Consider the following 14,514-nt stretch of genomic DNA (forward strand, 5'->3'; position numbering starts at 1 on the left):
AAGAATCAAGAAAGAATGCCCCAATGCACAAACCCGTATACATGCTCCACCAGGCGCCTGCCTCACCCCCCAACGCCAACGCAATGATGCCACACTCCTCCAGGGGGAATCTTCACCATCATAAACACCTCCTTATGATCCCTTCTAACGCTGGACTCCAACAGACCAACTCTTTCAGCAATATAAACACTCAGTTACTAGAAAAATGGTTAGTCAAAGTAATGATGGGATCAGAGGCAACATAATCCAACTTACTAGATAGCCAACGGAGCCACCTGGTCCACCTGAAACAGCCAGTTGCCATTCGTCTCCTCCACCACAAGCCAATCATACGGGAACTGCACCAAAGCACCTTGCGTCATGGTAAGCAGCTCCTCAGCATCGACGCGGTTGAGCATATCATCAGTCGGACTGAAGCCCTTCCGGCTACCCCTGGTGGTAGTCCGCCGCCTGGGGCGTCGTTGAGACCCAACTGGCTTCACACTATTGCCGTTGGCATCAGTATTGGCAGCTGACGCAGTGCTGTCGCCCGTCTTGGGGGGCTTCTCCTGGTTGGAAAAGGTAGCCCTCCGCTCCCTTGATTTGACAACATCAAGCTTCTCCGTCTGGGGCAAGTGATCGTGACTTGAATTGGTCGGATGATTACCTGTGTCCAAGGGGTCGACAGACTTCTCTGGGTCGGGGTTCATATCACCCCACGAGTTGTCTTGCCCATAGTCATTTTCTTGCATGCCGCGCTTTTCATCAAGAACGGTATCCTTGTTTGGCTCGTTGTGACTGAGAGCGTCCCTGACAGCATTGCCCAAGGGACTTGCCAGTTTCTCAGCCGCCGCGTGACTGGCAGTAGCAGGACCGGGCGCGCCGATACCAGCTCCACCGCCTCCAGCCTGGGCTGCCGCGTGGCTCATAGGAGGCTTCTCGCTCTCTTCGTCGGAGCGGTGAAAGTCCATGCTCTCCTTGAAGCGTTGGTTGTAAGCGTCGAACTCCTTGTACTCAGCCCAGTTGGTTGCTTCCGAGTCTGGCATGCAGCGGAACACGCGTCGGTAAATCCTGGTGTTGTTCTCAGCCACTCTCGACCAGACTTCATCGTAGAAGGCTGTGTTGAGAGGATCGCGCATACAATCCTTGTGGACATCGACCAGCTTGATATCAATAGGAAGGGTGTGGGCGGGCCCGAAGCTCAACCTTCCGCCAGCGTCAGTGTGAACGGGCGGGCCGCCAATGTCGGTATCGTCCACCATGGGCAGTGTTGGCAACTGGTTTGCCCGTGGCAGTCCAAGTTGCTCCGTGGTCCGCCTGTCAAATGGTGGCATGGGAGGAATACCGTCGTTGTCAATCCCTCCTTCGTCACGAGAGGTGACGGCCGAGGGGCGCCGGAGCTGATGAGCTTGCTTGGGACTGTCAATCGTTCCCCTTCCGCCAGACAAAACATCATGAACCAACACTTCTCTATCATTGACAATAACAGAATCACGCCCCTGACGAAGACCTTCCTCCTGAGCGGCCTTCCAATGATCAGCACCGAGACCTTCCACTTCCACCTTGTGCTTGCCAGCCTGTGGAATGTCAATTCGTAGACCGTCGGCAGAGCCCTTACCCTTGGAGACCCTGGAGGAAGACCGGCCTCTGCCCACCGGCTTCTCCGGATCTGTATCCTGGTGATCACTGGCGTTCTTCCGAGATGGGATATTGAGCGGCTCTGGGCGAGCCGAACTACGGCGTCTTGAGCTCTCGGCCACAGGAGACAGTCCATCGGACTCGTCGCTGTAGATGCGGTCCATCTCGGCCTCGAAAGCCTCTGCTTGGTCGAGATCGGCCTGTCTCTCCTCCTCCAAAATCTCGTCAACATCCAAGCCCAAATGCTCTCTCATCAACCGAAGACGCAGCGTGTGGGCGAATCTCCCGACCTGATAAGGGCGTCCGGCCATCGTGGACCAAATCATGTCGGTATCGCGGACGATGGCGGCAGCCTCGGAATCGCGGTTGCCCAACATGGAGCGCTCATTGATGTTGGCCGATCCGATCAAAGCCACCCGGTCGTCAACGATGATGCACTTGGCATGGATATACAACATCTCGGTTGTGAGCATGCCGTTGGACATCTTGCCCCACTGCCGGAGACAAAAGAACTGAATGTAATCCTCAGGGTCAATGCCGGCAGCCTTGAGGCGCCCAAAGATCGAGTGCTCTCCACGACAGATACTGCGGTATTGGCACTGCAGAATGAGACGAACGCTGGTGCCATCTTGTTCGTTCACCTCATTCTGGAAGCCAGGCATCAGGGGAATCAGGATAACCGCTCGCCAGTCCTCGTCGTTTTCGTGAGCACGAATGATGCGGCGAACCAGGGCATCGCCGATACCGTTGACCATCTTGCTATTGAGGGTCTCGGTGCTGGTGATGAAGAACTGATTCTCCATATACACGAAATGGTCCGAGTCTTCGATCATCTTGATATAAGCCAAGTGGATGCTTTGTTCCGTGTCTTCAATGCCTAGAGACCAAGTGGATGCCGAGCGAAGGATTTGCACCTCACAAGTGCCATTCAAGCCAACTGCCTCAAGCTCCTCTGGGTTGCAATCCGGCGGAGGCAGCAGGAACGGCGTAGGTCTGGTGGGCTTGCGTCCGCGACGGACGTAGTTCCACCTCTGAACAAAGTGTCGAGTGAGATCGCGAGCTGGCTGGCCTACTACCTGCATGGCAATATCATGCCATGGCATGCGTGGGATTCTGGAGCGATCATACATCTCCTCGTAAGGCTCGTTGAGGCGGAAGAAGTCGCGAACACGGGGGTTAGAATAGTCCTTTCCGGGGAAGAGTTGAACGTGCTCGGCATCCCTGGGCTGTCCCTCTTGAGGCTCGAAACCAGTAGGTTTGTCGTCCACCACAGGATGTTGCGGGCAATCCCAACGACCAAAGCAGAGATCGATGCCACCGACAAAGGCGATATCATGATCGACAATAACGATCTTTTCGTGATGAGCAAAGAAGAACTGGTTCTTCTTAAACTGATGTGGCGAGCGCTGGACAAAAATGTTCGGGTGCAAGTTAAGCAAGGAAAATTTGGTATACTCGGAATCAATAGGGATAGCGGCTTCCACATTGCGGTAGACAATCACAAAGACCTTGACACCTTCGGCAGCCTTTCGCTGCAGCAGACGATCAAGTCGCCACTTTTGGCTGATACAAGCGGGACGTCTCATGTACAACTCGGGACTCAGCCACCAGTCGTGAATGTAGATGACATCCTTTGCCATGCTGATGGCACGCGAGACGTTCCACATGTAGTCTCGGCCGTCCACAAGCCACTGGGCATAGGCCCCAGTGCGAACAGGGGCAAAGCTGCCAAACCGATTGTGCAGGTGCCATGGCGTGTTCTTCAGCATCTCCACGATGGACTCCTCAAATTGCTGAATGAGGTGCTGATTCGGGGAGAACAACTTGACCTTTCGCTCCGAGGTAAGGATCTTGAGAGTATGGTGCTTGGCCACAGGGCGGGGAGCCGTCAAGTCGAGATTTTCAACATCATCCTCTCTATCCTTGTCCTTGCCGGTAAGCTCCTTGCCCTTGGTGTTCTTCGATATGAGCTTGAACTTGGGATCAACGAGGTAGACGTCGTAGATATTCATATTCTCCGGGGACTCAACGCAGACGATATAACTTTGACGCACAAGGAACCATTTCCGACTGTGTCTAGCAATCACCTTTCCTGGCGTCAAAACCCGTCGAAAGTCGAGTCCCTTGGAGGACTGAATGTGCAGGTAGCATTCTTTCCCGTGATAGCTGCCTTCTGCAGCAAGGCGCACACCAAGGGCAGAGAGTTCGAGGAAGCGGCAGAGACGGTTGCTATCCGCGCGGAACATGAGCCAGCGAATCATGTCTTGAAGATACTTTTCCAGCGTCCTCTGTTGCCGCTCAACGTAGCGTCTCTTGGCCACACTGGGGTCCAAAGCACTGGCACCAAGATCGGCCATGGATCCGAGCGCTGAGGTCTTTCGTCGAGCACCCAGGTACGACATGCGTGAGCGCTTTTTCCGAATCGGGGCGTCGATATCAGTCCCTTCCTGAATAGTAGCTTCGCCTGCTGTTAGCTCCCCGGCCGTCTCTTCAGCCCTATCGTTGTTATTAACAAGCGGGTTGGGCGTAAGCTGGCTGTTCGGAGCATCCTCCTCGTCAGACTCATCCAAGCCTCTCACTCCACGAAGGTAGGGAAAGGCAGACAAAGGAAAGCTGGGCTGTTTTGGTCTCGCCCCTTGATGAATGGAAGGCAACTTCTCGTTCCCTAGCGTCAACTTATACTTCCAATGAAGGTTGAGAATGTCCTTGATGGTGCGGTGGATGGTCCACTTCATCTGACTTGGACCACTGCCGTACTCGAGCTCGATTTCAAAGAGCCAATGTCTCTCACTGTCCTTCTCTTGGCTTGGCGTACTACTCTTGACTTTAAGCCTCAACTGCTCGAGCAGCACGGGGATCCTCTTGTTACCATGCTCGTCCCGCTGTATCATGCTTGCCAGCATCAAGACAGCGGGGGTAACCGCCCGTAGTTCGGCCATGAGCTCTGCTGATTTGGCAAAGTCAAACTGCTCGTCTGGCTTTTTGCGCAGCAGCTTCAAGGCACCTTTAACTTGTTTCCATTTTTGTGCACTGAACGTACTGGCTCGTTCGGTTCCGAAAAAGGGCCTTCTGGGGCTGATGGCATCCCCATCACTGACGCCACCACCGCCACCGCCGAGGGCCGAAAATCTTCTGAAATGATGGCCAACCCTCGAACCTCCTGGGCTTTCGGCTTCTTCCCCGTCATCATGACCACCTCTTGAAGACCATGGCGTAACTCTTCTGGGGGCCCGTGCATTAGTCAGGCGGTCACGACCTTCACCCTCGGATACAACGCCATGGTCGTCTACGCCTCCCAACGTTGCACGTCGCAAAAGCCCTCCAAACCTCCCGTACCCAGCGGCGGCAGTATCCTGGCTTCCCACACCAACTTGAGGCGTGTTGGGCGTCGAATATGAGTCCATTCTGGGTCTCCGGATCCGTCTCTTCTTTCGTTGTTTACCCTTCGCAGCTCCGCCAACCGTCTCATCGGCAGTTTCCTCGGCATCTGCATCAACATCACTACCTTCATCTGCCGCGCGAGGTATTCTTGGTGGATTACGGAGTGCTGTTGGCGAACTTGCGGTGGATGGGAGTTCCGAAGGACCGGCACCAGGTGTCCTCGGGGTATGCGATCCGCCAGTGCCTTTCAAGTCCTTGAGTATGGCAATGAAACCCGAGCCACGGAGCTTTCCAAAGGCTTCGCGGGTGTCCCAAGAACCCTGCCTCGAGTGTGCTGTTATTTGGTCTGGCGCGAAGTCATCCTGGGTGAATTGTACGCTTCTTCGGTTTGAATTCGACAAAGTGAACTCGGATGTGTCCAGTAGGTCGGATGGGCCTGAGGCAGCGGATTTGGGGGGGTTCTCAATATTGAGAGCGGACGGTATGGGCCCATTGCCATAGCCAGCCGCAGGGGGAGATTGTCGGTCATGGGCAACCCCCCCATTCAAGTAATCTGTAGGCTCGTTCTCGGCAATGCTCTGCCCACGTAGGGAATTCGGTCTCGTCGCCGGGCGGGTAGCAAAATCGACATGGTCGGACAGCAATGGTGATGAGTGAGTGTGGAGGAGTTTGGCTTGGGGGATGGTGGGCAATTCGTCGAGCGTGCCGGAGGAGAGGGTCGTCTTTGCTTCCTTTCGAGGCGTGCCCGAAGGCTCAAGCCGGGGGGTATCCGTCATGCTTCTTTTTCAAGTTGTAGTCTTTTCTGTGGCAAGAAGACAAGCCGGCGGTTCGTGAAGATGATGGGGGCCTCAATAGCGAAGCATGGGTTGGTGGGTTGTTCGCAACGTCTCGGATTCGCGCGGCACGGATTGTTCGAGGGGAACGTGGGCGTAGGGGATGACTTCTTCGCTAGATTAGAGATGGTGTGTCGGTACAGCGGCGCGTGGTGCGCGTCAGTGGCATGCGTCTTGATGCAGGTTGTGGAACTGGAGTGGAAGGTTCAACGTTTCCCGATTCAAGGAACCTGAAAGCTAGAAACCAAGAAAGCAACTAAAATGGCCTGCTCCTACACTAGTGTTGGCTGGCTAGTAACAGGAGGACGGTAGGACGGCAAGAAGCAGGCTGCGATCGATGTGCAGTTTTCAATAGAATAAGGTAAAGATGGGGATGCAACCAAACTTTCCAGTTTCCAGCCAACACCTTCACTTCTTCACCAGGAACATCGCATTCCCACAGCCGCGGGATGGACGTGATGGCACCTGACGTTGGGTGCATCGACAGGGGTGTAACAGCGGGAAATAACCTACAATTTACTGACCCCTTCCATCGGGCCCCACGCCTCTGGGCTGCCCCATGTTTCATCATTTCCAGCGACATCATCCAAATCTCGACAGCCTGGAACTCAAGTGCTGGTTGGGATGGCCTGGCACGCAAAATTGGCCCAATTACGGCCGGGTAAGGTATTCATGCAGCTGCAGCATTTTCCAGTTCAGATGGCAGCTCCCACTTGCTGAGGTCAGTAAGATCATAGGTCTTACGGAGATAAAAGGTATCTCTGGTGTATCTAGTCATAGTCATGGAAAACAATATAATGTCACCAAAGCTGTAAAGAAATAGGGACATGAAATTGACATACGTAGCACCTTTGCTTGAAGATGTCGCTGAAGAAACAAAGTGGTACCGAAGCCGCGGCTGACAACCTCGGAGCTGGGCCAGTGTGCGCTAGCAAGGGTGCCCCTCCACGACATCCAAGAGGCGGGGTCTCAAATTCGCGTCTCAAACGGCTTCAAACGCGTCGGAGCTCCAGAAATCGACATCATCGTTGTATCTTCCCATTAAACACTATCCCGCCGATGCCACCACCATGCCAAGAGAAATAATCACCATTCAGGCAGGCCAGTGCGGCAACAGCAGTCAGTATTTCCATTCTTTATGCCATATCCTGTTCATGTCGTCCCCAGACTAACAGTCCATCTACCACAGTTGGCAGTCAGTTTTGGCAGCAGCTATGCCAGGAGCACGGCATCAGTCAGGACGGCAACCTCGAGGACTTTGCAACCGAGGGCGGCGATCGAAAAGATGTCTTTTATTACCAGAGTGACGATACCCGGTACATCCCAAGAGCTATCCTAATCGATCTGGAGCCACGAGTTATCCACGGCATCCAAACAGGCCCATACAGAAACATATACAACCCTGAGAACTTTTATGTGGGCAAGAATGGTGTAGGGGCCGGAAACAACTGGGGCGATGGGTACCAGACGGGAGAGTTAGTGCACGAGGAGATCATGGAGATGATCGACCGGGAAGCTGACGGCAGTGATTCTCTCGAGGGCTTCATGATGCTGCATTCGATCGCCGGAGGCACAGGCTCAGGCTTGGGTTCCTTCCTACTTGAAAGGTTAAACGACAGATTCCCCAAGAAGATCATCCAGACATACTCCGTATTTCCCGACACGACAAACTCCGGCGACGTGGTGGTACACCCATACAACAGCATGCTCACCATGAGACGCCTCACCCAAAATGCCGATTCAGTGGTTGTCCTCGACAACGGAGCTCTCTCCCACATCGCAGCAGACAGACTTCACATGCAAGAGCCCTCCTTCCAACAAACAAACCAGCTGGTATCGACCGTCATGTCGGCCAGCACCACCACCCTCCGCTACCCAGGTTACATGCACAATGATCTTGTCAGCATCCTCGCATCTCTCATCCCGACCCCACGTTGCCACTTCCTCATGACTTCTTACACACCCTTCACCGGTGATCAAGTCGAACAGGCCAAGACAGTCCGCAAGACCACCGTTCTGGACGTCATGCGTCGTCTCTTGCAGCCCAAGAACCGCATGGTATCGACCGTGCCTGGCAAAAAGAGTTGCTACATTTCCATCTTGAACGTCATTCAAGGAGAAGTTGACCCGACAGACGTCCACAAGAGTTTGCTGCGTATCCGTGAACGTCGTCTTGCCACTTTCATTCCGTGGGGTCCCGCCAGTATTCAAGTGGCTCTGACCAAGAGAAGCCCATACATCCCCATGGCACACCGTGTCAGCGGTCTAATGTTGGCCAATCACACGAGCATCGCAACTGTAGGTATTCTCCATATGTTGAAACAGATATCTCCGTATCTAATGTTATCACAGCTTTTCAAAAGAATTTACCGCCAATATGATGGCATGAGAAAACGCAATGCCTTCTTGGAGGGCTACAAGAAGACGGCTCCCTTTGCTGACAACCTCAGCGAGTTCGATGAGGCTCGAGAGGTCGTCACAGATCTCATTGCCGAGTACGAGGCCGCCGAAGACGCCAACTATCTCAACCCCGATGTTAGCAACGAAAATCCCGCCTCGGCTGAAGTGGACAAGAGGATGGGTTAATCGAGGTTCTTTTCACGAGGTGGCGGTTTCCCACAATGTATGAGTGATGGATGGATGGCTATGGTTGTGCAATTTTAGGCGCTCAGGGGTTCCATAGGGACAGGGAGCGAGCATGCATCTGTGTAAGTAACGCTCTTGTTCCTGTTTTGAGATGACTTGAATGAGAGCTACGGATGGAACAATACTATTACATATTCTCACATCTGAAAGACGTCGCCAAATGACCTTCCTGATGTCAGGTCATCATTGTTGCGCTACCTAACACCATGTCACGAGTGACCGTTCGTATGGCTGGCAGACTGCGAACGCGGACAATGAGGCCGACACTGAGTATTTGGCTATTATAAATACCCTTCAGTTCTCGGCTTTTCCTACCAGTGGAATGGCAAGTCAACTCGACCAGCAAATACCAGCGGGCCATGAGTACTCGTCAAGTTGAGTACCGGGAGCACTGGTCCCACGGATATACCCCTTCTCATCACCCACCTTAATATACCCAATCCTATTCTTACGACGACCGCCTTTCTTCGCGATTTCGCACTTACGCTTCCCATCCGCGTCCCGCCCATGGTCATCAATCACAGCTCGACATGTACCCTCTGACTACTGCACCATGCTTCTATCACCAAGCTGTGCTCTTATATCCCATTGGACCGCAGTATCCTTATTACCATTCGCCACCATACAGCCCGACCCCTTTGTCTGCTTTTCACTCACCATCAACTAGCTACAACATCCCCTTTCCGCCGAGTCCGCTGTCTAGCTGTTATTCAGCATCGACAGAAATTTCCCTCCACCCTTTTCGCCGAGTCCCCTTTCTGACTACCATTCTCACGGCCGACCCTCCCGGGCGGGGCTTACACAGCGGTTCCTGCAAGCACCGCAACCAAACCATGCTTCATCAAGAATAACGTCGCTGAGAAGACAAGCATTCACGAGCTCAAGATGGGGGACATCAACACCAGGCACGGCACCACAACTAGCACACCCCAGAGCACGCCATGCAGTCCCCCTCCTCGGGATGAGCGTAGAGGGCATCGGGAATCATTGGAATTGGTGGTAGAAGAAATCAGCGACGAATTATGTCTCAGAAACCCCGGACGGGAGATATGGCTCGCCTCTAAGCCAACGGAGATCAAGCGTTGGCGGTGTGGATACAATCTCAACGCAGACAACATGCGTCGCGAGCCCAAGCCCACACGAACTCCCCAAAACGCCTGCGTCAAGCACTAAAGGCCATCCACAAAAGGCGATACCAAGAAGGAAACCAGTCCCGGCCCCAGTCTCAAACGTCAGCCCAGCACAGCCAAAGATTATACGAATGAAACCAGTCCCTCCACCGATGCCAAAGGCCAAGCCAGCACAACCAAAGATCAAAATCGAAAAACCTCTCTGTTTTTACAGCAACGAGAAGGGCAATTTTCTAGCGAGGTATATCCACTATCTGGAGGGTATACACGGCCGGGTTTTCTTCAGAGTGGTGGAGGATGACGAAACAGCTATGTGGCTGGCAGCTGGTTTTGCGCTTAACAAGTCAGCGCAATGGCAAAGCTGGGAAAGCTGAGTGAAATGCCTGTGGAAGAGGTGTTGGGGTACGTTCAACGCATATACCCAGGTGAGGTTGTAGAGTCAAATGGATGTTAAGACTCAGGGTTGAAACGCAGGAGACGAGATAATTTAGGTCTCCGGTGTATGAGCTGGCTGTGTATCGGGTGCCGTATCAGGTTGGTGATAATGGGTATTATCAGAGCTACCTATATGGACTCGGTAAGCTCAAATTAGTCAGGTTACTACCATTGAAGGGTAGGTATTAGTGTTGTGGGCTTGTTACTGATACGCTTGTGCTTTTTAATTTCTCGCACAGAACAGGCAAAGATGGATGGAATTTGAAGTCATTGGGGGTCTGTTTGATGTTTCATAATCGCGGTTGGAGGGCTGACAGTCCGGTACTTGCTGGCAAAAATTGTATATCTGGGATATCGAGCACGTTCATAGATATCTTTTACAGAGATTGCCTAGGTAAAGAATAGAATATGATGCAATTACACCTCAATCTGTTACTCTTTCACGTTTAACAATTGTGACTTGCTAAACAGCCCGGTCAAACTCCCACGCCCCGATAAAATAGTTGATATTGCTGGTTGGTAAAACCTGTAACAATTATCAGCTTACACCTTTTTAAGTAGAATAGACCTGTTGGTGACTCTTTCAGGCGTATTAAATACTTTTCGACGCCTATTTGGTGTCATTTATTTGTCTAGAACGTGGCTCCTAAGGGTGTCCTGCTCTGAGATGAAGAGCTCTATGGCTGCATGTCTTTGGTGTTGACCAGAGCCTCAAAGGAGTCAATGCATATTACATGAATACTCGATAACACAGGTACGGAGGGAAGATGCTCAAACGCAAAGAGACATCACCTCATGTATTTCCAGCCTCATTTCTGGTGATTAACAACAGCACAGCTGACACCAAATCGCCTCACGTAGTCGGACCATTTTAGCGCTCGAAACAGGGTGTGCCGGGAGGTCGTTCACATGGCTGACAACCTTTTGGGGGGCAATACATGATGCCGGCCTTTGACGACTATAAGATACGCTTCTCCCTCGTGCTTTCCCTCCTCTCTGGAGAAACCAAACCCTGTGCAAGACAGTTGCTGCCTTTCAGGGAGCAGCTGAGCATAAAAACATAATTGTTCCTTTACCTCATCATAATTTTGTACGAGAAATGGGATAATATTCAAAAGCGGGCTCACAGAGTCATGCTCTCCACTGGCATTATAAAGGACAAGCATCCACCACGGTCAAGAGAGTGGACAATGATCGACGATTTCTACAATCAGTCAAGCACACAGTTGATCCCGCAAACCCCTCCTCGCAGGCGTAGTCACCATTCGGACACCTTCTATATCGTCTGGCATCTCTAGGAAGACAGCTAAGCAGGCGTCTCGCCAAGCCTCAAGAGAGTCAAACAACACACGCAGCATTGCCAGCAACTACAGCAGAACTGCTTCCCCGTACCCGGGATATGCTCAACAGCATTGACCTCGTCCTCACAGCTCCAACCCCTATCCGAGATCTGCTTGTCATCATCAGCCATCACCCCTGACTGTTTCCCTTGTTAGTACTTCATACTCGCCCCTCGACTTCGATATCTCACCCGTTTCTCCCTATGCTCAAAGTTCCCCGTCCGTTCGGAGCTCTCCAACCAGCGGACACTTGCCATCAACAGGGTAAATTTACCAGAAGGGTCAGGGGAGACAAAGAAATCCATACAACGATATGCCTGTGCTGGGTCAACCAGTGCCAAAGAAGCCAACGGGGTCAACATCGCCGCCAACTATAATTGTGACACCTCCTGACAACCAAATCCCACCACAAAGTCATCCTTTAACGGACAACAACCGAGATGTCAATGCCATGAATTCCCATTTGAACCGCCTAGTTCGCGATGAAACATTGGCGGATCCTATCAAGAGGTACGGTTCGGCGGTCAGGCACGAAAGGTCAATTTTCAACAGTTCAAATTTGTCTCCAGCTCCAATGCCTGCGTTGGAAGCTAGATACGACCCAAAAGATTGGACATACTGGAAGCCAGATGGACAGATCGTAGAGTTCGGAAAAGTCTCTACTTATCTCCTGCCAAGAGCGAAGTCTCTTCCTCCTAACTAGATATACGAGCGACCTCGAAGGAATACAGGGGATTGTTGGGGTTGCAGTGGTGGAGAATGATGTACTGGCATGGCAGCTTCGAACATTTTCAGGTGTTTTTCCCGAGACGGTGAATAGTCTTGAATACAAGCACATGCCCGTCGGAGAGGTTCTCAAAATACGCCAGCCGCACCCACCCAGCAAGATATCTAGGGCCTATTTCAGGTACTCAAATACCACCTGAACGCGAATTTCCATCGAAAAAACCAGAAACATGCCTACTGCACGCAAAGATAGGCCTCCTAAACGCAAACCTCTACCTTCCACTTCTGGGTCTTCGTCGGCTACGTATGGAAACCCTTATAGAAGTGACACTTGCGGGTCTTACTCTCTACGATGATCTGGCCGGGTCAGAAGCTCAGCTACATTGGGTGGAATTGGAGTGGCAGATTCCATAGACAATATCTTTAATGTTAGAATGTTATATATTCACGACCCTAGAAGTTAGACAATGATGGCCACCTCATCAATGTCTCCAGGAGGCTAAATAACACTGGTCAAGCTCGAATACGCAGGATATATATTTTTAGTTCCACTGAAATTTCGAGAATTCTTTTGAGATGTTTCACAACCCTTTAATGAGGTGCCTTATGATTTTCACTACTCACCCCTAGCACACCACGACTGAGCTTCATGGTAGCCTCACAGTAGGGCTTGTGATATTGACCAAGACATCTAACATCACCCGACAGTCATTTAAGAGGCTAGGGCAATAACGTGACATGTAGTCCATCATACATGTTGATAGGAATAAATTGCTAAGCTCGAACGGAAGATATTTAAGATTTATAGGCACCTTCTTATATATCTCCAGCCTGATATCTGGTCACAGTACACAGCACAGCTGACGTCAAGGAGCTCACGCGGTTGAATCACATTCACACATTCGAAACACGGTGTTTGCAGGTCACTGCTCATATGACTCACATGAACATTAGGTTCAGATCAGCAATCATATCTGATCTTCGCCACGCCTGTGAGGATATCAATACTCAGCTTCCCTTCCCGGCTTTCCCTTATTGTTGGGAAATACGAGACAACTATCCCCTGGTTTTTGTGTTGTCCAGGAGCAGACACACCGCACTGCCGATAGCTCGAAGAAAATGGATAAGATAAGAAAAAGAGGCTGGTTGTCCAAGTTTACTGGCAAGGACAAGACCCAGCCGGTTAGCAACACAGGCCATGGGCCAGGCTACAACAGGCAGGGTACCCATATCCCCTCAAGGAAAGAAGATAACAAAACATAAATTCCCGAACACATCGCCAAAAGCTCAAATGGCCATTCAAGCAGAACTGTCACTCCTGCTCATACCCACACCCAGCAACACCAACGCTCGGCTCACGATCAACAGACAACCAGGCCTGGCACCCCAACCACGCACGCATCAACACTTGTGCACTCTTCAAGTACGTCGACAATTCCGAAGAGAAAGCCGGTATCAGTGTCTCTGAAATATCCAAATATGTCGACAATTTCAAAGAGAAAGTCAGTGGGAGCAAACCCAGTACCAAATGTCTCGGCAACATACACATCAAGCCACAGTAAACCAGAGTCCACATCGAAACCATCTTCATCCACAGCCTCAAGCTGGACCGAATTCGACCGCACGTCCCACTCCTCCAAAAGTGTCAAACTCCCCAACAAGAAAGCTGGTCCCACTGTCTATCATTATCTTGGCCGCGAACACCTCCCCTTACCACCTCACCACAAACTCCCAGCCCGCATCTCGAATGTAGAGATAATCAACTGGCGACCAATCCACAACACCTCTCCGCCTGCGCCTCACCAACACCCGATAGAGTTCAGGGCGATTGAGATCGTAGATAATCCCGATACCTACCCAGAATCTGGTTTGCAGCTGGCCGGGGTTCAGAATGCACCGGATTGGCAGCCGTAGTTACGGATGGGATTAGTTTGGGCCTTGGAAGTATAAAGGTGAAGAGTTTTATCGGCCAGGGTATTATTTGATGGATGTTGAGCCTGACGAAAGGTGCAAGACGGTTTGGTTGTGTTATCGTGAGTTTGAAGACGGAGATGTGAGGAGCTGAGATGGGTTGGGGAGATATGCAGTGGTGGGAGAGGAGGTTGCATGGCTTTCGCCAGTATTTTAATAGAGGTGGGAACTACTCCGTATATTCTGAAAGCTCTCTTGAGGATTTCGGATCTAGTATAAGCCTTGTATCTAGACTTTTCCGTATGTTTCGTTTTGTCATTGGAGTGAGACTGTTGCGGGTTGACATTGTCTGAGAGCAAATCAGTATCAGACCTCGAGCACACGTTCATGACATGCAGCAGATCACCGGTCTTGCCGGATATTCTGTGCATTGTCGATCGAGAGGAAAGTCAGAGCTGGAACCGCTGGTGTTTCTCAGCCATGCTGTGGTACATT

General features: G+C 51.6%; 2 protein-coding genes across 2 annotated transcripts; one reads left to right on the forward strand and one right to left on the reverse strand.

The window, feature by feature from the left end:
• Window positions 1-190: 190 nt before the first annotated feature.
• SPO14 (Phospholipase D1) lies at window positions 191-6,263 on the reverse strand (the record flags this gene model as incomplete). Its single annotated transcript, XM_062889730.1, has 2 exons — window positions 256-6,263; window positions 191-197 (listed from the first exon to the last, which is right to left on the reverse strand). Exons 1-2 carry the CDS (start codon window positions 5,772-5,774, stop codon window positions 191-193), a joined length of 5,526 nt encoding a protein of 1,841 aa, XP_062743297.1. The 5' UTR covers window positions 5,775-6,263.
• A 510-nt stretch (window positions 6,264-6,773) lies between these two features.
• Window positions 6,774-10,469, forward strand: TUB4 (gamma-tubulin). The gene is made up of 3 exons (XM_062889731.1): window positions 6,774-6,950; window positions 7,021-8,129; window positions 8,184-10,469. Exons 1-3 carry the CDS (start codon window positions 6,902-6,904, stop codon window positions 8,415-8,417), a joined length of 1,392 nt encoding a protein of 463 aa, XP_062743298.1. The 5' UTR covers window positions 6,774-6,901; the 3' UTR covers window positions 8,418-10,469.
• The last annotated feature ends 4,045 nt before the right edge of the window (window positions 10,470-14,514 follow it).

The sequence above is a fragment of the Podospora pseudocomata genome, chromosome 4 (assembly GCF_035222375.1).
Source record: "Podospora pseudocomata strain CBS 415.72m chromosome 4, whole genome shotgun sequence".
In the NCBI taxonomy this organism is placed as follows: Eukaryota; Fungi; Ascomycota; class Sordariomycetes; order Sordariales; family Podosporaceae; genus Podospora; species Podospora pseudocomata.